The sequence below is a fragment of the Selaginella moellendorffii genome, unplaced genomic scaffold (assembly GCF_000143415.4).
Source record: "Selaginella moellendorffii unplaced genomic scaffold, v1.0 SELMOscaffold_13, whole genome shotgun sequence".
Taxonomy (NCBI): domain Eukaryota; kingdom Viridiplantae; phylum Streptophyta; class Lycopodiopsida; order Selaginellales; family Selaginellaceae; genus Selaginella; species Selaginella moellendorffii.
The window spans coordinates 2,018,708-2,039,903 of NW_003314274.1; the positions used below are offsets into that span (position 1 = coordinate 2,018,708).

Below are 21,196 nucleotides of genomic sequence, written 5' to 3' on the forward strand. Positions count from 1 at the left end.
GTGGCTGTAATGTAATGCTTTTAAAATATTTTAGGGCTCTAGCGAGCGATGGCTCCACCTCCTCGCAAGGCGCAAATCTCACAGGAGGCATTCGACGCCGCGGTGCGAGAGAATGTGGAAGATTTTGAGATGGAGGAGGGTGAGGCGATCGCTGATGCGGTGCACACATTCCAGCTACAAGGCGTCGATCTCACAGGTGCGTGTGTGCTGAGCTCTACCTTTCTCTGTTAGTCGATGTTGATCTATCTTGACGATCCGGCAGGGATTATCACCGACGGGCGCGGCAAAGAAGAGCATCCTGTGATCCTAGCGGTCAAAGACCTGAAACTGGCCGTGGACGACAATGCTGGTATGGATCGTCTCTGCGAAGCGCTCGATAAGCTGAGGCTGGCCTCTGCCGGTGAGAACGCTTCCATTGCGGTGAGAAATGGCGCTGTTGAGAATGCTGTGTTGGCTTGCAAGCTTTTGATTGATGAAAACAACGCTTCATACGTTTCCACAGCGATGAAGACGCTTCTCTCTCTCTTGAATGGTAAGCTGACCAAACAGAATATGTCTGGTGCTGGTTTCTAACGAGCCATCTTTTTCTTTCGTTTTTTTGTCTTCCAGACGAGCAGTCCAAGAAGGATTTCTTCTCCTCCAGTGGATGTGATGTGATCCTAAATTTTCTATCGAGACACGATGACTCCAGTGAGATTTCAATGCTCTCAGCAGCAGTGATCGCGTCATCAGCATCAGGATCCGAGATGCTTAAGGAGGAGTTCATGCATTTAAAAGCGGATGAGAAGCTTATAAAAATTCTGAGGCGCTACGTAGAGAATGCTGAAGTACTAAGCAGTGCTTGTGACGCGTTGAAAGCATTGGTGTCTCCCGACGATAGTAACGTGTTAGCTTCAAACGTAAGCAGCAGTTAGATTGATTCTTCACTCAAATTTTTTGGTACTGTCTATTCTACAGGCCTTTAAAAACGCCAGAACAATATGGAAAGCAGGAGGTGTGAACGCTGTTTTGGAGACGGCTTCATCCAACCGAAAAGATCCTACACTGTTGGTGACACTTTGTGCGACATTGAAAGCTATGGCAGTGAATGTACGTATCATTTTTGTGAACTCTACCATTTCTAGACTCAAGTTCTATGTATCAACAGGAAGAGATCTGTAAATCAATCACGGGGGATAATGGACTTGAGCTAACTTTGGAGTTCGTGGACGAATCTGCAAAAATGCCAAACAAGCTCTTGGCTAAGAATGCGTGCTCACTGATAACGCAGGTGAGACTACAATTTTTGTCCGGTACAGTCTAAGTCGGTTGCTGATGGATTTTTGTCCCGGGTGGCAGCTGGCATTAAGTGATGCCAACAAAGATGCCATTGTTTTGCAAGGAGGATGTCAAAAACTCGTTACGCTAGCTTCGTGCTATTCAGAAGACGTTTCGGTGATTCAAGAGGTATTTGAAAAAACTGCCTGCGTAAATTAGAAAGCTCTGACCGTGCCCTCTGGCAGGTGATGTCTGCTATTGCTTCCATAACGTTGAGATCCCCTTCAAATGCTACCAAAGCAGTCGAGGCTGGCGCGATTGACTTAGCGGTGGAGATGATGGACAAGCACCCGCAGGCCCCAGGCATGCAAAAGCAAACGTGTCACATGCTGCGAAATCTAGCGTCACGGAATCCCGAGAACAGGCAATGCATTTTTTTGTCTCCCACCTTCGTGCATGTTTCTCACTTATATTCTTTTGCTTGTCAGGGCGCTGATACTGGAAAGGGGCCTTGAGAAGCTGATAAGAGCAGCCAAATCCAGGCATGCCAGCTGCAAAGACGCATCCTCTGCTGCGTTGCGAGACCTGGGCCTGGACAATTACAATTAGAGAAAGAGGTACATGCATTACGGCAAACGCGCCGACTGATCAAAACGCTTAACGTGAGTCTGTCGTTGTTGAGTGTAGATGGGCAAAGTAGACAAACAGATTCTTAGCGTTCCACATCAACCGGTCGAGGAGAAGATGAGAAAATTCCGCCAGGAAGCATCTCCGCGGGAGGGGTGCGTCAAACACCAACAACTTGGACGGACGTATGTCAACTCGACTCCCGTGTCCAACACTTTGGCGGGGAAAAGGCGGGTGGACGGAGCTACTAGACAAAAGCCGCAACACCAAAGCAACACGAAAAGGCTGAGGAGGTAAATAAGAGAGGGGAAGAGCAAGAAGATCCCAACCAAGACAAGCTAACCATGGATAGATGGATGGACCACACAAAAAGTTCGCCGCAGTGACGTGCGAAGGCCCCCCCCTGACCCCAACAGGTAAATGTGTGGGACTGGGAGAACAACACAGCGACAACGAACTCGCCGCTCGCACGCACGTACACGTACGCATCGCCTCAACTTGTCCTCCCCGGCCGGAACCACTCAATCTAGATGGATTTGAACCAGCAACCACCGGATCGATTGAGTGATGGAGATGAACAATTGCCTCACCGCAGCAGCAATCCGTGAGTTAACGCTGGTTTAGTTTCATCTTTCCTGCTTTTAAATACGTTTTTGCGTTGCAGAGCATTCAATGGCGCTTTCTTTTTTCTCGCGGCCCGATTGCGATGTCGAGAAAGGAGCTGCCGAGCGAGAAAGCGCTCTCATCCTCACCCAGCTCGCTCAGCAAAAACGCAATCCAGGCCAGCGACCATCAACGATCGAGACGACAACACTATCAGCACCTTTACAGCGCTGCCGAGCGACCTTTACGTCTATCTCGCGCACACACAAACACACCGGCTCAAATTATGCGGACAAGAGACCACTTAAACCTCCATCCCCAACTGTGACTTCTCCGGCACCAATCTCGCGCGCAGCACGGCTCTCATCATCATAAATCAGCTCTACTTTCAATGGTAGTTGGCAGCAGCTGACAGGTCGGTCTTTCTTGCCGCAAAAAATTCTCCTATGCTTGTTTACTAATCCTTCTCTCGTTTTTCTTTTCCAGAGATTCTGTGCGCTATCTATGATCACCAACATCAACGCCACCCCACGCAATTATCGCTGCCATCCCAAAAGAGCGACTCGCTGCCCTGCCCGGACGACTCTGCTAGAACAGACTGCCAAAAGCAACAAAGACGCAGAGGAAGAGGAGTGAATCAAACGAATGCCTCATTGCTTGCTTGGCATTGCAGCACTGCTCCATCCAGGTATATTGGCTCTCTAGAAAACCACCTCTCTTTTTTCCCGGCTCCTCTCCATTGATTTAATGTTCGTTTGTGTGTGGGCGGGCAGAGCCTCCGGACAGTATATAGTTCCTTTTAGCCCCGCCTTGACCAGCCTTGACCGGCCTTGACCCAGAGCTTTTGCAATTAAAGCTCTGCCAGATGCCATGCCCGCAGCCAGACAGAGCGCGCCCAGCCCCTCATTTAAGATTCCTCCATCTCATCAAAGCCCTGGCGCTGCTCTTCGTCATCATCCTCCTCGTCTCCTCTTTCGCCACCACCGCCACCACCAGCGCCGCCGCCGCCGCCATTCTCCTCCCGGTCCTCCCAGTCCGGCACCGGCGTACAGTCGCACTTGTGCCGTATTTTCCAGTCCAAGGCCTGGCACGCCCTCGAGCAATAATTTACCGAGCCGCAGGCCGAGCAACGCCGGAACTCGTGCCGCCGCGACTCGGGCCGCCCACAGTTGGAGTGCGAGCACAGGCGGAGCCCCGACTCGGGCGGCTTGGCCACGAACCAATCGACCATGAACCGGTTTGCTACGTGCAGCTTGGGCGGAGGAACGTTGCAGCCAAAGTCACTGAGTAGCGAGCACCCCCCGCTCTGGAGCAGTGTGTACACCGGGTGGCACTCGATCGCCGATACTGTTGCTGCTGCTGCTGGCGTCGATGGTGGTGACGAGCAAGACAATCCTCCTCCTGAGTTACTCGTAATTGGCGACAAGAGCATCGATCGTTGGTGCTGTTGGTGATGATGCTGGTGGAGTTGGGTCCTCTCGGATTGCTGCTGGTGATGATGATGATGATGATGATGATCCTGGGATTGCTGGAGCAAAGGCGACGACGAGGACGATTTGGCCAGCGCGCCTTTGCCAAGGACGGCGTAGTAATGCAGGTGGTGGTGGAGGCATGCCATGGCACCGCCCTTGGCAGTGAGGTGGAGCGCCGCCTCCATGAAGCGGCGTGGCGACTGCGCCACCGCCGCCGCCGCCTCCCTGGTGTTGGCCTCGAGCAGCAGTCCCCTCCCCTTGACCACGTTCTGGGCGACGCCATAGCCGTCCTGCAGGCAGTGGCCGAGCTCGCGCATTGCATCGACGTGACCCAGCGACGCCGCCCTCGCGCACAACGCAACGCCCGCCTTGAGGTCCTTGTCCTTCCTGCTTCCCCCGCTGCCATTGAATTGGATAACCGCTAAGGAGTGGAGCGCCGCCGCGTGGGACGCCATCGCCGCCTTGGCCATGAGGGAGGCGCCGCCGCCTCTGTTATGGAGGCAGTAGAATCGAATCTGGAATAGAGAGGAAGTCACCGAGTGAGTTTCTTCGTCGTGGAACTAAAGAAAAGGCGAGGAAAAATGGGATAACTGTCCATAAGGGAGGAAAAAGTAAAGACTTTGAGATCGCTGTAAGAGCGCGGAAAAGGGAAAAAAAAAAAAAAAAAACGCGAGAAAACGCATCGTAACGTTATCCATCGAGCAGGGAAAAACCAAACGAAACTGGAAAGGAATGAGTGATGCGATGGATTGAGCAGGAGCTTACCATTCCCAGTGTGTAACAAGCCTCGATGTTGCCAGCGTCGGCGCACTGCTTGAGGAAGCGCGACGATCCATCAGACCAGCTCGATGCTTTCACGGCCAGCGCGGCAGTGGATGCGTTGGCCAGGACGTGGGGATTCGTGGCGGCCGCGCAGAATCTCCGGCAGCTGGAAGGGACGAACACGCGAAAGGAAAAAAATCAGTCCTTGAACAATAAGGGAGTGGCGAAATGGAACTTACGTGAGCATGGTGTTGACGAGATCGGCCGGCGACGACGCCGTGGAGCTCACCGCCGTGATGATCGTGATGAGCACGTCGTCGTGCAGGGAATCGAAGAAGCACGGCGCTCGAGCGGCTTTCGCTGGCCGGTGGGATGTGCCGCTCGGCAGCCGCCGCTTCTGGACGCTGGGCTTGATGCTGAAAGTGATCCCATCGGAAGGAGAGGGATAGTTCCCCCGCCGAGTCCTCATCCCCTCTCTCTCTCTCTCTCGCAAGATCGCTCGAAATATTTCTCTTCTTGGGAGAAAAAGATCGAGCGCAGAATAGAAAGAGAGGAGGATTGGATTGCGAATTCCCGGATCTTTTGACCAATGGAAGCGCCTGGGGGATTGACCTGGGAAGAAAGAAGAAGAAAACAAGCGCCCCGGGCGACGATCTTTCCAAGGCGTCGGGCAATCCGACGCCGAATGCTTGCAAAATCTTCCTCCTGCTACCTTTGCTAACACGGCAGCATCGATCGAGATCGATCGAGAATCTGCCGCCAGGCGCGCTATCGAGCTCTCCCTCTTCCTGTGAGCTCTCCGCCAAGCCCTAGCGCCCAGCCAGGCGGCTTTAAGGGAAGAAAACAAAGCAAGGAAAAGAAAAGGAGAGAGACGAACAAGGAATGAATATACAAAATATATGGCGCCATGGGCACGCACGAGGCAGCACATTCCGTAGCAGAATGGCCCCCTCCCTCGCCCACGCACGTCCACATTCTCAAAAGAGAATGTCCTCCCGATTGGGGGCACCGCGGTGATGGACGGCCGCGATCACCCGTGGCATTACGGGGCCGGTCAAAACCTCACGGAGCACGTGGACGGCGGGAATCTCTCACCGCCGCACGCGGCTTACCGCGGCCACCGCGCGGTAGCCGCGGTAGGCTTCAAATCGCTATCTGGGTTCCATCGTTTATCTTCTTTTTGCCCTTTTCTTTGCGTATGGATCTCAAGCTCTAGACCTCGTGGTCTTGACATGAATAATACCAACGAAATTTTTATAAGGTTTCAAACGTTTAAAGTATGGCCGAATATTTTACTTTCCAAGGGTGGTGCACTCAATCCACCACTTGAGGGGGAAACTTGCACACAAAACCAAGAAAAACTCGCTCGAGCTTTATAACTTGAGCCCTACGCAGAGTGGCGCGTGGTTTTCTTTCAGACAATGGACACACAGAGGAAAACAATAAGAACCATCCCCGGCGGCTTCTAGAATCTCGCATGATTTCCAATCCCTTCGTTTCGTCCAAGCGCACTGTTAGTGCTGTGGCTTGGCGGCTTTGCTTTGGGTTTGTTCAAGGAATCACTCTCCTCTACGTAAAGAGAGAATGCGGTCAATTCAGACGGATTGAATCGTCCAAAGAGGCGGGCTGCCAAGTGACCGTATAGAAATTCTTGAGTCTCTCGATTGACTGGGTGTGATCTTTGTTCGTTGACAAGCAACATTTTTGGTCTCGTCCAATGCTTTGACACCGCGCTTTGATTTTTAGATCTTTTCTATACAAGCGGCAAAGAGAGATTGACCCAATCAAGGGATTATAATCTTTGTATCATCGAGCGCGGATTTTACTAACAACCTTGTGGAATCTTGAAACCCTAGACGTTGGAGGCAAGGGGTGGCGCAATTATGGTCCATCTGGCAACCCTGGCAAGATTTAGGGACAGTTCTCCAGGCTAGGGACAGAGTCCTACACTCAACACACCCCTTCCTACGTCACGCCGCAATAATGGGCGCCCGCCGGCGGTTACCCTGCCCCGCCGGCCGGGCAACGGCGGTTACGCTGCCTGCCGGCCGAGAACCGCGGAACGGGCCGGCTGGTGCGACACGTGGCATAGCTCCCCGGGCCGGGCGGGTCAAACCTCCGCCCCAGGGGGCACTGCCCCCGTACTGCATCATTGGGCCGCCGCCGCGCCGTACGACACTGACCGTTGGGAATCTCGGGCCGAATATCCCGCCCGGTTTGAAAAGAAAGCCGGGTTTAATGGGTGGGCCGCGGGTTGGACCCCGCTAAAAGGAATCAGCGTCAAGGCCACGAAGATGTCACGTCTTTGGGATTAAAATCCTTACTAAACTCCGAGCTTTGCTTGCTCGTTCCTTTTAGATCTCTCTGCTTTTTCTTTTTTGTTCTTTGTATAGGCTACGTAGCTTTCGATATTGACTTTAGCAACAGGAAGAGCAACTCTTGACGATTTGTTTAAGTCTCGTTTGTTTGGCCTTAGTGATCTCTTCGTATTCCTTCACGAATGTGGAAATAGCTCGCTGTCGTTTTTGTTAAGGCCAGCCATATGATTTAAATCATCATCGCTATCATGGTCACTACACCCTAGGATACGAGAGCTTTTCGGAATAGCTTATAGGTGGCCTCTCCTCATGAGGCCTCGTATGTATAGTTTCTCTCGTTTTTCTAGCTTTGACTTGAGATGGATCATACTACACTCCACCATATCTTTACTCGTTTCCAGCTCAGGACCTGTGTGTGCGTTGCTTCCACTTACTCACTCCACTAATGGGATCCACGAGATTGTGATCTCTTGCACTACGCAAAGGCGAAACGGACTTTGGAAAGTTTCTTAGATTCCCATTCTCTCCTGTTGAAAGTTTACAAACCAATGTGCAGAGGTTGTGTAAAAGAGAACGAACAAGAAGGAACGGAAGAATACACTCGCTACCTGCAAAATAGTGTCGTTGAGGACCCTCTTTTGCTTAGCGAGGCCCAGCTGGAGCTGCCTGTGGACCAGATCGACCACCAAACCCCGCCTTTGCAGCTTTAGACTGGAGAAGTAGCTCGTCGTAGTTCTAAAAGCAAACAAAACAAAAACAAGAACACGAGTGAGCAAGCGATGGGCTCGGGTGAGTTAACTTTGGTTACCTTGGCATCCATCAGAACGTCCGGTTCTTCAATCACTTTGTCGGCCAGACCATACTCGACAGCTTCTTTGGCCTTGAAGTACTTGGGACGTTGGATATCTTTAGCAATTTCTTCTTCCGGCTTGCCCGTTCCCTTCGCCAACAAGTCAATGTAGTACTTCGTGTTGGAGTCCAATTCCTTCGCCTGGAAAACAACGAAGAAAAGAGAAAAACAAAACGACTTCAGAAGGTTCTGCATGCATGTCGAGAACAAGCAACAACCTTGATGAACATGTCTATGGCCGACCCGCTCGATTGATTAACTTTGGGAGCGTAGAGCTTGGCTGCACAGAGTCAGCGGACGTCGTGTGAGGAATTCCAAACTACAAAAGTCAAATGGAAGCACTCACTGGAGGAGCTGGGCTGTACTGCACGGAAGCCTTTTTCACCCACTGAGAGAAGCATCGCTGCTTGACCGAATGCCATTCCACAGTTTACCGTGTAAACTTTGGACTTCACGTACTGCATGATCAAACATCCAGAAGAATATTAAATACCCTAGGAAAGAAGAAGAAAGCGACATGAGAATCTCACCGACATAGTATCAGCAATCGCATAAGCTTCTGTTTCGAAACCAACGCTTTCCTTCTTCTCATTCTGGATCCATAGCAAAGTAAACACCAAGGACAAACAGGAAAAAAGATAGTTACCTGCGTGCCAGAGCAGTTTATATACAAGTAGATCGGTTTGCTAGGATTATCGAAGTCCAGGAAAAGCATCTCCGCGACTATTAGCTCAGTCACAGCTGGTACTATCTGAAGAAAACGAAAAAAGAAAAGAGATGAAGCTTTCACTTGAGAAAACACCACATCACAAAACTCACGGCCATTCCCAAGTAAACGATTCGGGCATCTAGGAGAAGAGATGGCAAGTCAGGCGGCGCAGATTTTGGTCGCATGAGTCCTCCACCACCACCACCACGGTACATGTTCACGCTCATGCTTAGCCTCGAAGCTCCACCTTGGAAAGAAGCAGGACTCCATACACCAGAGCCATCTCGATAGTGGGCTTTGGATGTTATTGATTCCTGGAAAAATCCACGCTTTCCATCAATTCCAGTCGCGAAAGTTATGCAAACAAACCTCTGTGAGTTCTTTGGATTTTTTCGTGAAAGGATTATCGTCGACGAGGAACATATCCATCTGAGCGGGAGTGAGGCCGTATAAACTTTGAGGAACGTTCTTGAAATTATCCATCACTGCAACAAAGAAAGTCATGAGAACAAAAACTCAAAGAACGAAGAAATATCACTATGAGAGATACTATGAGAGAAGAATTCAATCCATTCACGCCACTTACGTCCGTCTTGAAGATTATCTTCGTGAAATCGCTTAGGAATGTGATCCATGGACGCGCTTGCAATCGCCGGAAACCTCGACGAGCTCGCGGCGAGGCGCAATCGCGGCGGCTCGAATCTTCCAACAAACGGAGACATACCCGATGCGAGCTGCTGATTGTGCTGCCTTTGTGACGTTGCGCTTCCACAAATCCCACACCTGGAGCTCCATGGCGCTGGAACCCTCGTCGCCATAGCCATTCTCGTAGAGGGAGGAAGAACAAATATTAGCTGTTGATGGGAATCGAACCGGGGAGCCAAGTCATTTCAAATTTGCCCTAATCTGGGAAGCTAAGCTAGGGGATGGCGGCGGCAGTGGCATCATCGCCTTCGCCCTCGCCAGCCGAGAGGCGAGGAATTCCGGCGGCGCCGTTTGTTGAAGATGTCCAGGTGTTCTTGGAGAAGACGGCCTCCGATGCGTCGAGCGCGCTCGTTTCTCTTCAAGACAGGTAAGAGATCGAGCTACATTCTACTTCTTGGCCCCTCGGCTGGGTAGGATACTATTGTTGCCGATGGGTTTTGCTATCGATCGAGCACTTTCTTGGTTGGATTTCATTTTTTTGGCTGCATGATCTCAAAGAGCTCGAGTTTTGCATGAAACCATTTTGAAAAATAGAAACTTTGGCTCGATCCGTAGCATATTTTGGTTTCATGATCATTTGCGATGGATTTTGCTATCGATCGAGCACTTTCTTGGTAGTATTTCATTTTTTGGCTGCATGAAAGAGCTCGAGTTTTTGCATGAAACCATTTTGAAAAATAGAAACTTTGGCTCGATCCATAGCATCTTCTGTTCATGATCATTTGCAATTGAGTCTATGCTAAAACTATTCTTTCTTCCCTTTGGCAGACTTCAGCAATACAAACTCGCGGAAATGAAACTGCTAGCGCAAAGAAGAGACCTTCAGGTACTTTGTAAGTGTGATCTTTGCACTGCCCGACTGTGGAAGATCGCTGGTTCCTAAAATTGCTGTTTCAGGCTAAAATTCCAGACATAAAGAAATGCCTGGATATCGTCGAGGCACTGTTGAGCAAGAAGAGTTCAGGCGAGGTATAAGATGATAGTATGTTTCCTCCATCGAAAATCTAATTTTCTTCTACGTTCAGGAACCAATGACGGTGGATTTCGAGCTAGCCGAAGGGATCTACTCGCAAGCGCGTGTAGACGATGGAGACTCCGTTTGTTTGTGGCTGGGTGCCAATGTGATGCTCGAATACTCATACGACGAGGTAAAGATCTCGTTTTTCATCTTCTTCCCTTTGATCAATCTTCCATTTGTGTTTCTTAGGCACTGTTGCTCTTAAAGAAGAACCTGGAGAACGCAAACTCCAGCCTTGAGGCAATCATCGAAGATCTCAAGTTCATACGAGACCAAGTTACCGTGACCGAGGTATTTCTCTTCCAAAAATCGTTTGTTTCTCCTTAGCTTTGTGAATCTCAAGCTTATCACTGGAACTTAGGTGACAATCGCGAGAGTGTACAATTGGGATGTACATAACCGCCGCAAGTCAAAACAAAAGGACGAGCCCTGAAGAACACACCGTTAAAATTCTTTGGGATTTGAGATAGTTAAATTCGACGGTTATGCTTTGTCCACGTGTGGCTGGTGTTCTAAGTTTTTAGGGCTCTTGGAGCGAGCGGATGCCCCACGGCCGGGATGGATGCGCAGATTCGATCTAATCCCCGGTGAAATCCCTCGAAATCTCGCCTCTCCAGCGGCAAGAATCTCGATATTTCGGTGAGATTTCTCTTCTTTTCGCGATCATCGTTCTAGAACGCTCTTGATTCCTCTGGCAGCGGCAAGAATGCATGGCGCGAGCGATAGAGGAAGAGGAGGAGGCGAGGAGGACGAGGACGAGGAAGAGAGCCAGCAGCAGCTTTTGATCCCTGGCTTGCCGGACGATCTGGCGATGCGATGCCTAGCCCGGGCGGCTCGGCAGGATCACAGCGCCCTGAGGTCCGTGTGCCGGCGATGGTGCCAAATCTTCACCAGCGAGCAGCTGCCAGCGCTGCGGCGGGGGTTGGGCGTGGTGGAGGGATGGCTCTACGCTCTCAGCAGGGACAAGTCGGAGTGCCTTTCCTGGCACGTCTTGGATCCCTCCAAGCGCAAGTGGATGGAGCTGCCGCGATTGCCCGAGGATCTGGCAGGGAAATTCGGCCTCACTTGCGCGGTGCTGGGCCGGGAGCTCTTCGTCATGGGTGGCTGTGATAAGTACGAAGAGCCCACCGCCGAGGTGTGGCGATACGACGCTCTCAAGAACAGATGGTCCGGGGCTCCACGCATGGAAGTCGCGCGATGCCACTTCGTCAGCGGCTCCTCCAGCGATCGTCTCTACGCGATCGGTGGCATGGGACTAGTTTCGGGAGCTCTCACTTCGTGGGAGATTTTCGACAAGGAGAAGAACCACTGGTCGCTCTACAACGATCCAAACATCGTCTCGGACTTGGGCGAGTCGCTGGTGCTGGACGGAAGGATTTACGTGCGGCATGCCAGCCCGGGGATCATTCCGCCATTCTACGCCGCGGTGTATGATCCACAGGCGAATGCGTGGGACGCTCTCGACAATCAAATGACCCGGCAGTGGTGTGGCCCGGCTGTGGCAGTCGGGGGCGACGTTTACATGCTCGACCAGACTCTGGGGATCAAGCTCATGGTGCTCAACAGGGCTACTGGGGAATGGAACACGGTTGGCAGGCTTTCTCCTCATTCCATTCGGACTCCTTGCCGGATCGCCGCTGTTGGGAAGAACCTATATGTTGTAGGACGCGGGCTCAAGACCATGGTCTTGAACTTAGAGGAGGCAGGGAAGCACAGGGGGCTGCTGGTGACTTCTTCCATAGAAGGGCTTCGGTCAGTGGACGATGTAGTTGTGAGCTGCAACGTCATTGAGCTCTAGAGGTTTAGATTACAGGTAGAGGGGAAAACGCAGGACACTTGCGACACAGGTTCAGGTTATCACCGCAGGAAGGGAAACATGGATTCTTACCACTTCGATGGCTATCAGGCGAAGCGAAGCCACTCGACAATTTATATACAAGTATGGTGGTCTTCTTCGGGATTGTGGGGTTATACTGGAGGGCGACGAGTTCATGAGAAGCGGGTCAGGTTTCTGGGGAACTTTTTGGTAGAAGTGTGATCGCTTGGAGGAGTTTTGGACAGGATGCGAACGAAAATGTAATGGCTTCTGTCTGGCTCCGGCTCTTGGGAAGTGTCACTCCATCAATCTCGGCTCTTTAGAAGCGGTCTTTGGGAAAGCTTGGGCCAGAGATGCCAACAGGTTCTTGGACGACGAGCAGGAACAGGTTCTTGTAGACGCGTGTGGAAGCCTTGGATGACTAGCAGCAGAGGCGAGAGCTGTGCATGGTGTGGATCATAGCTCCGTGCGTCACTTCGTCACCATGTCACGAGCTCTATGACGCGTTCTACGTTACACAGGCTATCGGTGAGATCGACCGAGAAGCTCTCGAGCTTCATGGATAAAGTTTTATGCAAGCTAAAGCTTTCTGAAACCATGGGATCGTCGTTAACGCTGGTGGCCTTCAGATGATCGCTTTTGGAAATAAGCTTTCAATTAATTTATTGGTCAAAACCAAATTTGGAAATATACCCGTTTGAAATACCTTTAAGCCCTAATCTCTTAGGGCTCTTCTCCTCTTCGCGATGGACGAAGAGGAGGTAGGGGCGAGCAGGAAGGGCTGGATTCTGGCGCTGGACGCGGCGGAATCACGGATTTCTGAGGTGCGTCCGGAAATGCAGCGAAATCGCCGTACGCGGCCTTTGCGTCTTGGATCCGTCCAAGCTGAAATGGATGGAGCTTCCGCGACTATTCAAGGATCTTCGTGCTGGGCTTGGCCATGACTCTCAAGCGCTGCCAAGGCATTGAGCTCTACTGCAGAGAACTATGTCTCACTCACCACGGGAAGGAAAGGCGTGGATTCTTGCTTCTTCGGTGGCTGTCAAGCGATGCGAGGCCGCTGGACAACTTGGACAAGTACGCCATTCTTCTTCGCGAGTGTGGCACACTCGGGGACTACGCCAGTGGCAGGCGGCTTCACGAGAAGCTGGTGCAAGAGGGGCTTTTCGGAAGATTTCTGGGGAATCTCTTGGTGGAGATGTATGGCAAGTGTGGCAGCCTGGAGGAGGCGCGAGCGGTCTTCAACAGGATACGCACGAAGAACGTCTTTACGTGGAATCTCATGGCCGGTGTCTACACGCAAAATGGCCGCGACAGGGAAGCTCTCCGGCTCTACAGGGAGATGTGCGTGGAAGGAGTCGCAGCCGACGACTTCACCATCTTGGCCGTGCTCGCGGCCTGCGCGAATCTCCGCTGCTTGAAAGCTGGAAGAGCGGTTCTTGAGAGCATCAGAGGAAGCCGGATGATCCTGGAGAACTCGCTGGTGGGAAGCTCGATCGTTAGCATGCTTGGGAAGTGTGGCAGCGTCGCGGATGCCAAGAGTTTCTTCGACGACGAGCTCTCCAGCAAGAGCACGGGCTCCTGGAACGCGATGCTTGCAGCGTACTCGCAGAACTGTTTCGGAGCCGAGGCCATTCTTGTCTTCCGATCCATGCTGCTCGAGGGTGCGAAAGCGGACAGTGTGACTTTCGTGAGCGCCTGTAGAAGCATTGGAAGTCTAGCGATGGCGAGAGCTTTGCATGGAGTTGCCCGTAGCGGCGGCCTGGAGAGCGATTCTATCGTCGGGAACGCGCTGGTGAGCATGTATGGGAGATGCAAGAGCTGCGAGGATTCGAGGAACGTCTTCGACCGGCTAGTGGTGAGGAACATCGTCTCCTGGACTGCGATGATCTCGGCCTATGGACAGTGCGGCCATCACCGAGAAGCGCTGGAGCTCTTCGAGGCGATGGACTGCGAGCCGGACAGGGTAGTGCTTGCCAGCGTCCTGGATTCCTGCGGCAGCCTCTGCGATCTGGATTCCGGGAGGAGGATTCACGAGCGCTACTGCAAGGCGCTGGAGGAGAAGTCCGTCCAGATTGGAAACGCGCTGGTGGAGTTCTACGCTAAGTGTGGAGCTGTGGAAGACGCTGTGAGATCCTTCGAGAGGATGGCTTCCAGGGACGTCCAGTCGTGGAGCTCGATGATCGCAGCGTACTCCCAGAGCGATCGCGGCGATCCATCATCGTCATCGCCATCGGCAGTGAGCTTGTTCTTCCGGATGGCGCTCGAGGGAGTGAGCCCAAACGAATTCGTGCTCACGCACGTCCTCGACGCTTGCAGCCATCTGGGACTGGAGTCGCGAGCTCGCGGCTTGCTGGGTTCCATGGCCGAGGATCACAGCATCGCCGCGAGCGTGGAGCACTACGGCTGCTTCGTCGATCTGCTGGGACGATTGGGCGAGCTGGATCGAGCGCAGGAGGCGATCGAGCTCTTGCCTTTCCAGGCCGACGCCGTGATGTGGATCATTCTTCTCAGCGCTTGCATCGTCCATGGCGATGTGGAGCGAGGAGCTCTAGTCGCTGCTCGAATCACTCGGCTGGATGATGACGGCGCTAGCGCGAGCGCGTGCTTCGTTTTGGCGGCAAATTCCTTCTCCATTAAAGAGTTAATTGTGATTAATTAGAAACGTAACTAACCCGCGGCAAAAATAATTTTAGGGCTAGATTAATTTTTAAAACATTTAGATTTAGCGCTCGAATTATCCAGCATTTTAAGTAAATGCAAGTTTAGGGCACACTTTGCAAAGATGTCCCCCGTCCTCTTGGGCGGCTCCAAGAAATCTTTGAGCGCCATGGAGCAGAGCTCCCGGAGGAGCAAAGCTGTGGCATCCTACTGCTTCGGCGGCCTCCTCTCGCTCTTCCTCGTCGTCCAGATCATCACCGGCGGCTTCCGTCTCATCGAGAATCCGCTCAAGGTACGTTGATCCGATCTTTCTCGCGCGCAATCGCTCCCCCTCTCGATATTCTCCCTCCGCGGCGGATTTTCTTGATCGATCCATCGCTTGATCACGGCGGCAGTTTGAACAGGTCGCGCGCGCGCGCAAGAGCACGGCGCGGATAATCTCCGGCGAACTGGATCATCTCCGATGCATCGAGGGCAGCTTGCGGCAGCTCGGGGACACTGGCATTCTCGTGGATGTGTGCCAAAATGCTGGATCTCGCGCAGCGGCTACTCTTCCCAGGGGATCAAAGGCATGATCTTTATCTTCTCTTTTCTTCCAGATCTCTGATCTCTTGGCTGTGTAGAGGGATTGCAATGTGGAGAGCTTGTGGAGTCAGCCGAATTCCAGATTCTATCAGTGTGTCGACCGCACGAATTACCAGAAAAGTAACTTCCGATTGCTCTCTCTGTGCTTGGATCTCTAAAGGTTGTTCCCCCCTTTCTTCTTTCTTGCAGGAAGTTCTAGCGATGAGACAAATGGATACTTGATGACCTTTGCAAATGGTGGGCTCAACCAAATGAGAACTGCCGTACGTCTTCTTTAGTGTTTCTTGCTCCGTGTCCACGAATTCTATAGACTGATTTGCAGCTTTATGTACGGGCATTGTTTAGATCTGCGATATGGTGGCAGTGGCGCGTGTGATGAACGCTACATTGGTGATTCCCGATCTCGATCATACTTCTTACTGGGATGACCCGAGGTATTTCCTTTCACTTTTCTCGCCATTTGAACTGGTTTACTTTGTTTTCTCTTTGCAGTAACTTCGAAGACATTTTTGACGTAAATCAATTCATAAAACAGCTGCAACATGACATCAAGATCGTTAAAACACTTCCAAACGACTTTAATTCATCTGACGTTTTCCAACTTGCACCAAAATCTTGGTCGCAAGTAAGAACTATTCATTCTGCAGCGTTCGCTGAAAATTTTATTTGTTTGCAGGTATCATACTACCAGGAAGAAATATTGCCTCTTCTTTTGAAACACAAGGTTTTGCGTTTTTCACTGACTGACTCGAGGCTGGCGAACCAAATCTCTGACGAGTTTCAAAGATTACGTTGTAGAGCCAACTACAAGGCGTTGCGGTTTGAGCCGAGCCTTCGATCTTTAGGGAACCGGATAGTCAAACGACTGCAAAAGGGAGGCTCGTATATCGCTCTACATTTGAGGTTCACCTTTACAGACCTTCTTTCCTTTTTCTAACTTTCCTTTTTCTTGGATAGATACGAGAAGGACATGCTAGCGTTTTCGGGTTGTACAGCAGGCCTCTCGTACGCAGAAGCATCCGAGCTTAGAAGAATCCGCTACAACACAAGTCGCTGGAAAGAGAAGGAGATCAACGCCGAGACTCGAAGAGCTTCTGGTGGCTGCCCTCTAACTCCACTGGAGATTGGCCTCTTACTGAGAGCCTTGGGATATCCACAGAACACGACGGTATACATCGCCGCGGGCGAGATCTATGGCGGAAGACAAAGAATGCAGTCCTTCACGGCGCTATATCCCAACGTCGTCACGAAAGAGACGCTCACGTCCCCCGAGGAGCTGAAGCCATTTCGGAGGTTCCAAAACAGGCTTGCAGCGCTCGACTACATGGTGGCAGTGGAGAGCGACGTGTTCATTCCAACGTTTGATGGAAACATGGCGAGAGCAGTGCAGGGACACCGAAGATTTCTCGGCCACCGCAAGACTTTGATCCCGGACAGGTAAGGCTCTTCTCTTTTAAGTGTTTGCGAGTTCTTACGAGTGATGTTCTTCGATTCTTGTGTTCCAGGACTCGTCTCGTGAGGATCTTTGATGAGTTTGAGAGGCGGGCAATCGGCTGGGACAGTGTCAAGCTCCAAGTCCAAAAGACTCATAGAAACAGGCAGGGAGAACCCCACTTTAGGAAATCGGGCTCGTCAAACGCAAAGCTCGAGGAGAGCTTTTACGCAAACCCTCTACCGGGGTGTATATGTGAGAATACAACCACGATTTGCTAGCAGGGAGACGGTTGCTGGTAGACGGCTGGGATTGATCCTCGTGGACGGCTTGGATTGATCCTGGTGGACGGCTTTGATTGGTTTCGGACGGATGGCTTGGATTCATCCTTACGGAAACGGTCACATTTTCTAGGGCTTGAGAGGGCGATGGTGTGTCGGAAGAAGAATGCGAGCCATGGAAGTAGCGATGGCGAGGATTGGACCGAGGGGCAGGAGGCTAGGCTCCATAATGCGCACCTCGTCGTTCGAGCGACGCCGAATTTCTGGCGCGACATCGCGAAGCTTGTGAGTTCTCGCGAAATTCTGGTGATTTGATCGATCGCGTGCTTGCCAGGTTCCAGGGAAGACCGCGGACGAGTGCTTCCACAGATTCTACTCGGCCCATCCTACGCCACCGGTGGCGCCCCAGCAGCACGGGAGGAGGGTGTGCTTGAGCTCGCCAATTCGGCCGCTGGAAGGAAAGCTTCTGTCCCCTACCAGATTGCTACACCAGAAGCAGGCGGCGAAGATTAAAAAGGTCGGCGGGAGGAGCACGAAGGCGATCTTCCAATCGCACAGGGCTGTCCGCGAGATCCTTCGGAAGCAGCAGATCGATGACCAGGGATACGAAGAAGACGCCTTTGCTGCCCTGGAGAGCGCGGACGTTCCTTGCTGGGACAAAGCCGCTGCCTTGGTTTCCATCGCCACCCCTGCCGCTACCAAGAGAAAGAAATCAGCCAAGAAGAAAGAGGTGATCAAAGAGGTGGTGGATTCTTCCAGTGAGAGGCCCAGTTCTTCGGAGGTTCTAAGGCCAGCCTCCACCGATGGGAGGAAGCACGAGAGGTATCTGGATCTCCTCATTCGCAGGAACAAACAACCGTCACAGAGGAAAAATGCGAAGAAAGACGATCCAAGCAGCAGTGGTGGTGTTGGTGGTGATGGTGGCTTTGGTTCAAAGCTCAAGGCGCGGCTTGGATCGAGCAAGAACTTGTCCACTGCCAAGTCCGCGGTGATTGCCAGCGCAAGGGACGTACTGGAACAGATACGTGAGAGAAGATCATCTTCCTCCACGGCCACAGAATTAGACCGCGATAGAGACTCGGGATCATGCTCTGACGCGAGCGACTTGGACGATTTCTAGAGACCCATGCGTACAGGTTCGTCACCATTCTTTTTTCTTGAGCTCTTCACCAGTGATTCACTTCTTTCAGATTTGTGATCGTTAGTAGGGGAAGTTTTTGCGACAAAGATTTTGGGAAGAAACGAATCCCATCCAAACAAAAGTGGCCGCTCTCTTTCTACTCGGCGGCTTTAGGAAGAACTATATCCTCCGGGCCCAGCTCCAAGTCCGTGTCGATCGTCGGCCCATACGAGTGGATCCTCTTGAAGTTCCAGTGGTCAGTCGGGAGTGGCTCCGAGAACCACGACTGGAATTCCTCGTCCCACCGCTGCTCGACCTGTCCAACCGCGAAGTAATTTATGGGAAACGTGAGCGGCGACCGAACTCCATCCGTGTGCCGTGGGATTTTCTTATCCTGCGCGCGCGAAGTTAGAACAAATCAGTCGCAACAAAGGAAAGAGACAAGAAGAAACAACGAGAGCTATACATACCAGTAAGAACGCCATCACGGTTTCTAGGAAACGATCCTCGTCCATCTTTGCGGCCTCGGGATAAATCCGTCCCATAATCACGCGGTGCCTATGCACAGCGATGTTAGAAATGTCAATAAAACAACCAGTCACAGTACCTCGTTTCCTTGTTGTCGTGAGTTACGAGTATGTCGTACATCCATCCGCCGTTTGTGACGAACTTGCTCTCGTAGTACACGTCGAATGTTATCTCTCGATCGTCGGGCGTCTTGACGGAACAAGCCACTCGTTTCGAAGATTCCTCCTCGCGGGCTTTGGCAGCGGCGGCCAGTTCCTCGGGTGTTTGATCTTTCGACTAGAGTGACTTCACAACGTAAGCTTTTTTTTTTTCTGTGTAGAAAAGGAAAAACTTACTGGCAGGATGTCACACTTTCCCTCTGCGAGCAAGTCCGGGTTGTAGACCATCTGTTTTGCCGAATACCAACGAAAGATTAGTGAAGTTTTAAGGCGAACGCTTCTGGAGAAACTCTACCTCTTCCAGGACGCCTTTATCGAACAAAATTTGTTTGAGCGTCTTGGCTCTATCAGCCGCCGCCGCCGCCTTCCCTCTGTCGGAAATGGATCCAGCGTCGACGGGCTGCTCCCACAGGTTTCTCTGTGTAATATCTGCGTTTCCCCTTGGAATGCTCCCAAGCTCGTTCACCCACTAGAAAAATGAAAAAAAAAAGCGATCATGCATCAATCTTGTTATAGCAACTTCTAGCATACGTACCTGTTGTCTCACAGCGAGCATTTTCTGCTGATCAAGCACCGGCAAGTGGAACACCTTGTAAAAGTGGCAAAGCTCCGGACGCCTTCCGATGAGAGTTCTAAGAGAGTTCCTGATATCCTTGGAGAAACCAATGTACTGAACCCTGTTGTTGTTGTCAATTACGGCAAAAATGGTAGCCGCAGTGTCGGGATCCACTGGTGGCTGAATTCTTCCATCCTTGTTGACATAGGGGCAGAGCGGCAGGTCTTTGAGAGGAGTGACGGCTTCCGTTGTAGCAGCCGTTGTAGAAGCTGAGAGTGCTACTACAGCAGCAATGCAGCTTGATCTGGCTCGAGACAGACCCCGCCGTGGCGCATAAATCTGCCATTTGCAAAGTGAATGGCTGGCGTTGCTACCTTGCTTCAGAAATCCCAGATGAGCAATTCTTGCTGAATCTGGAAACGATTGGAGCTGAGCTGACGTTTGTGACACAGCACCATTTTGCAGGGAGATTGAAGCCTGGTACAAGGAACAGATTAAAGAGAGCTCCTTAAGAGAGTCTGGAAAGCTAGAGATTTTGAGATCGGAGAACTCACCGTTGTTGCGGCAACAGCAGCCATGAGCTGAGGGACAGTCGCTTTGGCCTTTACTCATATCTTCCGGTGGAAATATCTACTTGACTTCCCTTATCAGGATAGAATAGATCTTCACCATCCACGGATTCCGAATCAGGTATCCAGGCCGTCCAAACTACACGTTTGTCACTCGTAGGAACCGTTCTGGAGAAAAGAGGTGTTACGGAATTAGACGAATTTCTAACAAAGCTTACTTCCAGAAGAGAAGTTTCTCAAACTCGAACCAGATAAAACGAAGGCGTGGCAATGAGAATGGGAGAACCAATCTGCAAAGCACAAAAAAGACTTTCACTTTGACCCGAACACAAGAACGGAGGAACGACGGTTGACACGGTCTGGCGCTCATCCTCGAGCTTAATCGTCAAGTCAGGAACAGATCATTCTAAACAAAAGCACAGTCAACCCAACGCCAAAGACATGAGCCTTGACAGCGTCAAAGCACGAGCTTGCTTTCGTTTAAAAGTACCTGGAGTGGTATAAAAAGATCGCTCGTTGTTCCTCTCCTCTCCCAGCTTTGACATTTTCCTCCTGTTTCAATCAGCGGAAAATCGGATAAGTCTCGAGGAAGAAGTAAAAAACAAGCGCAGCATCGATCAATTCAAAGCAATTCCGGCAAAAGCACAGCTCAAAAGTTTCGAGAGGCAATGATAGTCAACCCCACAGCCCACAAAGTACAAAGAAAGGAGAACAGTCTTGGTCCAGCGTGTTTGACAATTTTTAACGCGCGATCTTCCGCTTCGACGTGTTCAAAGAGGTGTCTTGACCGGAGTCCAGTGATCACAGCTATAAGTACGAGGAGAAGAAGAAAAGCTTCTCCTTCATCGTAAAGATTGGACCAGCCAAGAGCCAGCCAGCCCAATCCACGAAAAAATTCTAAGAGAGAGAGAGAGAGAGAGTAGCAAGCGAGAGAGCCAAAAAGAAAAGAAAAAATACACGATGATGTCAGGAGGGAGTCACGAAGAATAAACAAAGAGCAAAGAAGGAACCGCTGCTTACCTATTTCTTCTCTCCAAAATCCATATTTCTATCCTGCGAGCGAGGCACGAGAGATTCCACTGCACGACTCGCCAAATTGGAGTGGAGGAGGAGCCGCCAGCTTGAATCGGCTGTGATCTCTGTCACATTGGCGAGATTATCGATTCTTC

At 51.4% G+C, this 21,196-nt stretch overlaps 9 protein-coding genes across 11 annotated transcripts; 6 read left to right on the forward strand and 3 right to left on the reverse strand.

The window, feature by feature from the left end:
- The first annotated feature begins 46 nt into the window (after positions 1-46).
- Positions 47-3,220, forward strand: LOC9645573 (armadillo repeat-containing protein 6). Of its 3 annotated transcripts, XR_002992366.1 has the most exons (11): positions 47-196; positions 263-532; positions 610-899; positions 958-1,089; positions 1,148-1,270; positions 1,339-1,446; positions 1,503-1,681; positions 1,746-1,874; positions 1,945-2,488; positions 2,549-2,902; positions 2,974-3,220. XR_002992366.1 is itself a non-coding variant. In XM_024674872.1 (8 exons), the coding sequence occupies exons 1-8, from the start codon at positions 49-51 to the stop codon at positions 1,864-1,866; spliced, it is 1,371 nt and encodes a 456-aa protein (XP_024530640.1). In that variant the 5' UTR covers positions 47-48; the 3' UTR covers positions 1,867-1,926. The 3 variants fall into 3 exon arrangements, 1 of the variants encoding a protein (XP_024530640.1); XR_002992365.1 differs by having other exon boundaries at positions 1,945-2,902; XM_024674872.1 differs by lacking the exons at positions 1,945-2,488; positions 2,549-2,902; positions 2,974-3,220 and having other exon boundaries at positions 1,746-1,926.
- Positions 3,121-5,563, reverse strand: LOC9645574 (F-box protein At1g67340). The gene is made up of 3 exons (XM_024674871.1): positions 4,961-5,563; positions 4,725-4,887; positions 3,121-4,474 (listed from the first exon to the last, which is right to left on the reverse strand). Exons 1-3 carry the CDS (start codon positions 5,188-5,190, stop codon positions 3,395-3,397), a joined length of 1,473 nt encoding a protein of 490 aa, XP_024530639.1. The 5' UTR covers positions 5,191-5,563; the 3' UTR covers positions 3,121-3,394.
- A 1,960-nt stretch (positions 5,564-7,523) lies between these two features.
- On the reverse strand, positions 7,524-9,485 carry LOC9646256 (ATP-dependent Clp protease proteolytic subunit-related protein 1, chloroplastic). Its single transcript, XM_002970036.2, has 9 exons — positions 9,185-9,485; positions 8,968-9,083; positions 8,709-8,912; positions 8,536-8,640; positions 8,420-8,482; positions 8,236-8,347; positions 8,108-8,169; positions 7,848-8,030; positions 7,524-7,774 (listed from the first exon to the last, which is right to left on the reverse strand). The coding sequence occupies exons 1-9, from the start codon at positions 9,420-9,422 to the stop codon at positions 7,682-7,684; spliced, it is 1,176 nt and encodes a 391-aa protein (XP_002970082.2). The 5' UTR covers positions 9,423-9,485; the 3' UTR covers positions 7,524-7,681.
- A 2-nt stretch (positions 9,486-9,487) lies between these two features.
- On the forward strand, positions 9,488-10,818 carry LOC9646257 (probable prefoldin subunit 3). The gene is made up of 6 exons (XM_002969773.2): positions 9,488-9,670; positions 10,072-10,129; positions 10,201-10,272; positions 10,329-10,451; positions 10,511-10,612; positions 10,683-10,818. The coding sequence occupies exons 1-6, from the start codon at positions 9,525-9,527 to the stop codon at positions 10,752-10,754; spliced, it is 573 nt and encodes a 190-aa protein (XP_002969819.1). The 5' UTR covers positions 9,488-9,524; the 3' UTR covers positions 10,755-10,818.
- A 47-nt stretch (positions 10,819-10,865) lies between these two features.
- LOC9645575 (F-box/kelch-repeat protein SKIP4) lies at positions 10,866-12,825 on the forward strand. The gene is made up of 2 exons (XM_002969774.2): positions 10,866-10,960; positions 11,020-12,825. Exon 2 carries the CDS (start codon positions 11,028-11,030, stop codon positions 12,117-12,119), a length of 1,092 nt encoding a protein of 363 aa, XP_002969820.1. The 5' UTR covers positions 10,866-10,960; positions 11,020-11,027; the 3' UTR covers positions 12,120-12,825.
- Positions 12,826-13,077: 252 nt separating this feature from the next.
- LOC9645576 (pentatricopeptide repeat-containing protein At2g13600) lies at positions 13,078-14,799 on the forward strand. Its single transcript, XM_024674651.1, has one exon. It carries the CDS (start codon positions 13,078-13,080, stop codon positions 14,797-14,799), a length of 1,722 nt encoding a protein of 573 aa, XP_024530419.1.
- A 123-nt stretch (positions 14,800-14,922) lies between these two features.
- LOC9645577 (O-fucosyltransferase 19) lies at positions 14,923-17,096 on the forward strand. Its single transcript, XM_002969776.2, has 9 exons — positions 14,923-15,090; positions 15,203-15,313; positions 15,422-15,503; positions 15,573-15,646; positions 15,729-15,817; positions 15,876-16,008; positions 16,060-16,286; positions 16,341-16,820; positions 16,889-17,096. The coding sequence occupies exons 1-9, from the start codon at positions 14,923-14,925 to the stop codon at positions 17,094-17,096; spliced, it is 1,572 nt and encodes a 523-aa protein (XP_002969822.2).
- A 147-nt stretch (positions 17,097-17,243) lies between these two features.
- Positions 17,244-18,226, forward strand: LOC112346234. Its single transcript, XM_024674652.1, has 2 exons — positions 17,244-17,381; positions 17,431-18,226. Exons 1-2 carry the CDS (start codon positions 17,244-17,246, stop codon positions 18,214-18,216), a joined length of 924 nt encoding a protein of 307 aa, XP_024530420.1. The 3' UTR covers positions 18,217-18,226.
- Positions 18,227-18,261: 35 nt separating this feature from the next.
- Positions 18,262-21,127, reverse strand: LOC9645578. Its single transcript, XM_024674989.1, has 10 exons — positions 21,048-21,127; positions 20,518-20,579; positions 20,246-20,433; positions 20,013-20,195; positions 19,438-19,935; positions 19,198-19,371; positions 19,080-19,130; positions 18,824-19,020; positions 18,687-18,774; positions 18,262-18,610 (listed from the first exon to the last, which is right to left on the reverse strand). Exons 4-10 carry the CDS (start codon positions 20,034-20,036, stop codon positions 18,374-18,376), a joined length of 1,269 nt encoding a protein of 422 aa, XP_024530757.1. The 5' UTR covers positions 20,037-20,195; positions 20,246-20,433; positions 20,518-20,579; positions 21,048-21,127; the 3' UTR covers positions 18,262-18,373.
- Positions 21,128-21,196: the final 69 nt, after the last annotated feature.

Bases quoted from the DNA above. Each gene is read 5' to 3' on its own strand.
- LOC9645573 (XM_024674872.1), top strand. From the start codon at position 49: ATGGCTCCACCTCCTCGCAAGGCGCAAATCTCACAGGAGGCATTCGAC. The intron at 900-957 runs GTAAGCAGCAGT...TCTATTCTACAG, and splicing joins GTAACGTGTTAGCTTCAAAC to GCCTTTAAAAACGCCAGAAC. The intron at 1,447-1,502 runs GTATTTGAAAAA...GCCCTCTGGCAG, and splicing joins ACGTTTCGGTGATTCAAGAG to GTGATGTCTGCTATTGCTTC.
- LOC9645574 (XM_024674871.1), bottom strand. From the start codon at position 5,190: ATGAGGACTCGGCGGGGGAACTATCCCTCTCCTTCCGATGGGATCACT. The intron at 4,888-4,960 runs GTAAGTTCCATT...CGTCCCTTCCAG, and splicing joins CTCGTCAACACCATGCTCAC to CTGCCGGAGATTCTGCGCGG. The intron at 4,475-4,724 runs GTAAGCTCCTGC...TCTCTATTCCAG, and splicing joins CTTGTTACACACTGGGAATG to ATTCGATTCTACTGCCTCCA.
- LOC9646257 (XM_002969773.2), top strand. From the start codon at position 9,525: ATGGCGGCGGCAGTGGCATCATCGCCTTCGCCCTCGCCAGCCGAGAGG. The intron at 10,130-10,200 runs GTACTTTGTAAG...TTGCTGTTTCAG, and splicing joins CGCAAAGAAGAGACCTTCAG to GCTAAAATTCCAGACATAAA. The intron at 10,452-10,510 runs GTAAAGATCTCG...TGTGTTTCTTAG, and splicing joins TCGAATACTCATACGACGAG to GCACTGTTGCTCTTAAAGAA.
- LOC9645575 (XM_002969774.2), top strand. From the start codon at position 11,028: ATGCATGGCGCGAGCGATAGAGGAAGAGGAGGAGGCGAGGAGGACGAG.
- LOC9645577 (XM_002969776.2), top strand. From the start codon at position 14,923: ATGTCCCCCGTCCTCTTGGGCGGCTCCAAGAAATCTTTGAGCGCCATG. The intron at 15,818-15,875 runs GTATTTCCTTTC...TTCTCTTTGCAG, and splicing joins TCTTACTGGGATGACCCGAG to TAACTTCGAAGACATTTTTG. The intron at 16,009-16,059 runs GTAAGAACTATT...ATTTGTTTGCAG, and splicing joins CACCAAAATCTTGGTCGCAA to GTATCATACTACCAGGAAGA.
- LOC112346234 (XM_024674652.1), top strand. From the start codon at position 17,244: ATGGTGTGTCGGAAGAAGAATGCGAGCCATGGAAGTAGCGATGGCGAG. The intron at 17,382-17,430 runs GTGAGTTCTCGC...CGTGCTTGCCAG, and splicing joins GGCGCGACATCGCGAAGCTT to GTTCCAGGGAAGACCGCGGA.
- LOC9645578 (XM_024674989.1), bottom strand. From the start codon at position 20,036: ATGGCTGCTGTTGCCGCAACAACG. The intron at 19,936-20,012 runs GTGAGTTCTCCG...TCCTTGTACCAG, and splicing joins CTGCTGTTGCCGCAACAACG to GCTTCAATCTCCCTGCAAAA. The intron at 19,372-19,437 runs GTACGTATGCTA...TCATTTTTCTAG, and splicing joins TGCTCGCTGTGAGACAACAG to TGGGTGAACGAGCTTGGGAG.
- LOC9645576 (XM_024674651.1), top strand. From the start codon at position 13,078: ATGACTCTCAAGCGCTGCCAAGGCATTGAGCTCTACTGCAGAGAACTA.
- LOC9646256 (XM_002970036.2), bottom strand. From the start codon at position 9,422: ATGGCTATGGCGACGAGGGTTCCAGCGCCATGGAGCTCCAGGTGTGGG. The intron at 8,913-8,967 runs GTTTGTTTGCAT...GGATTTTTCCAG, and splicing joins AATCCAAAGAACTCACAGAG to GAATCAATAACATCCAAAGC. The intron at 8,031-8,107 runs GTTGTTGCTTGT...GTTGTTTTCCAG, and splicing joins CCATAGACATGTTCATCAAG to GCGAAGGAATTGGACTCCAA.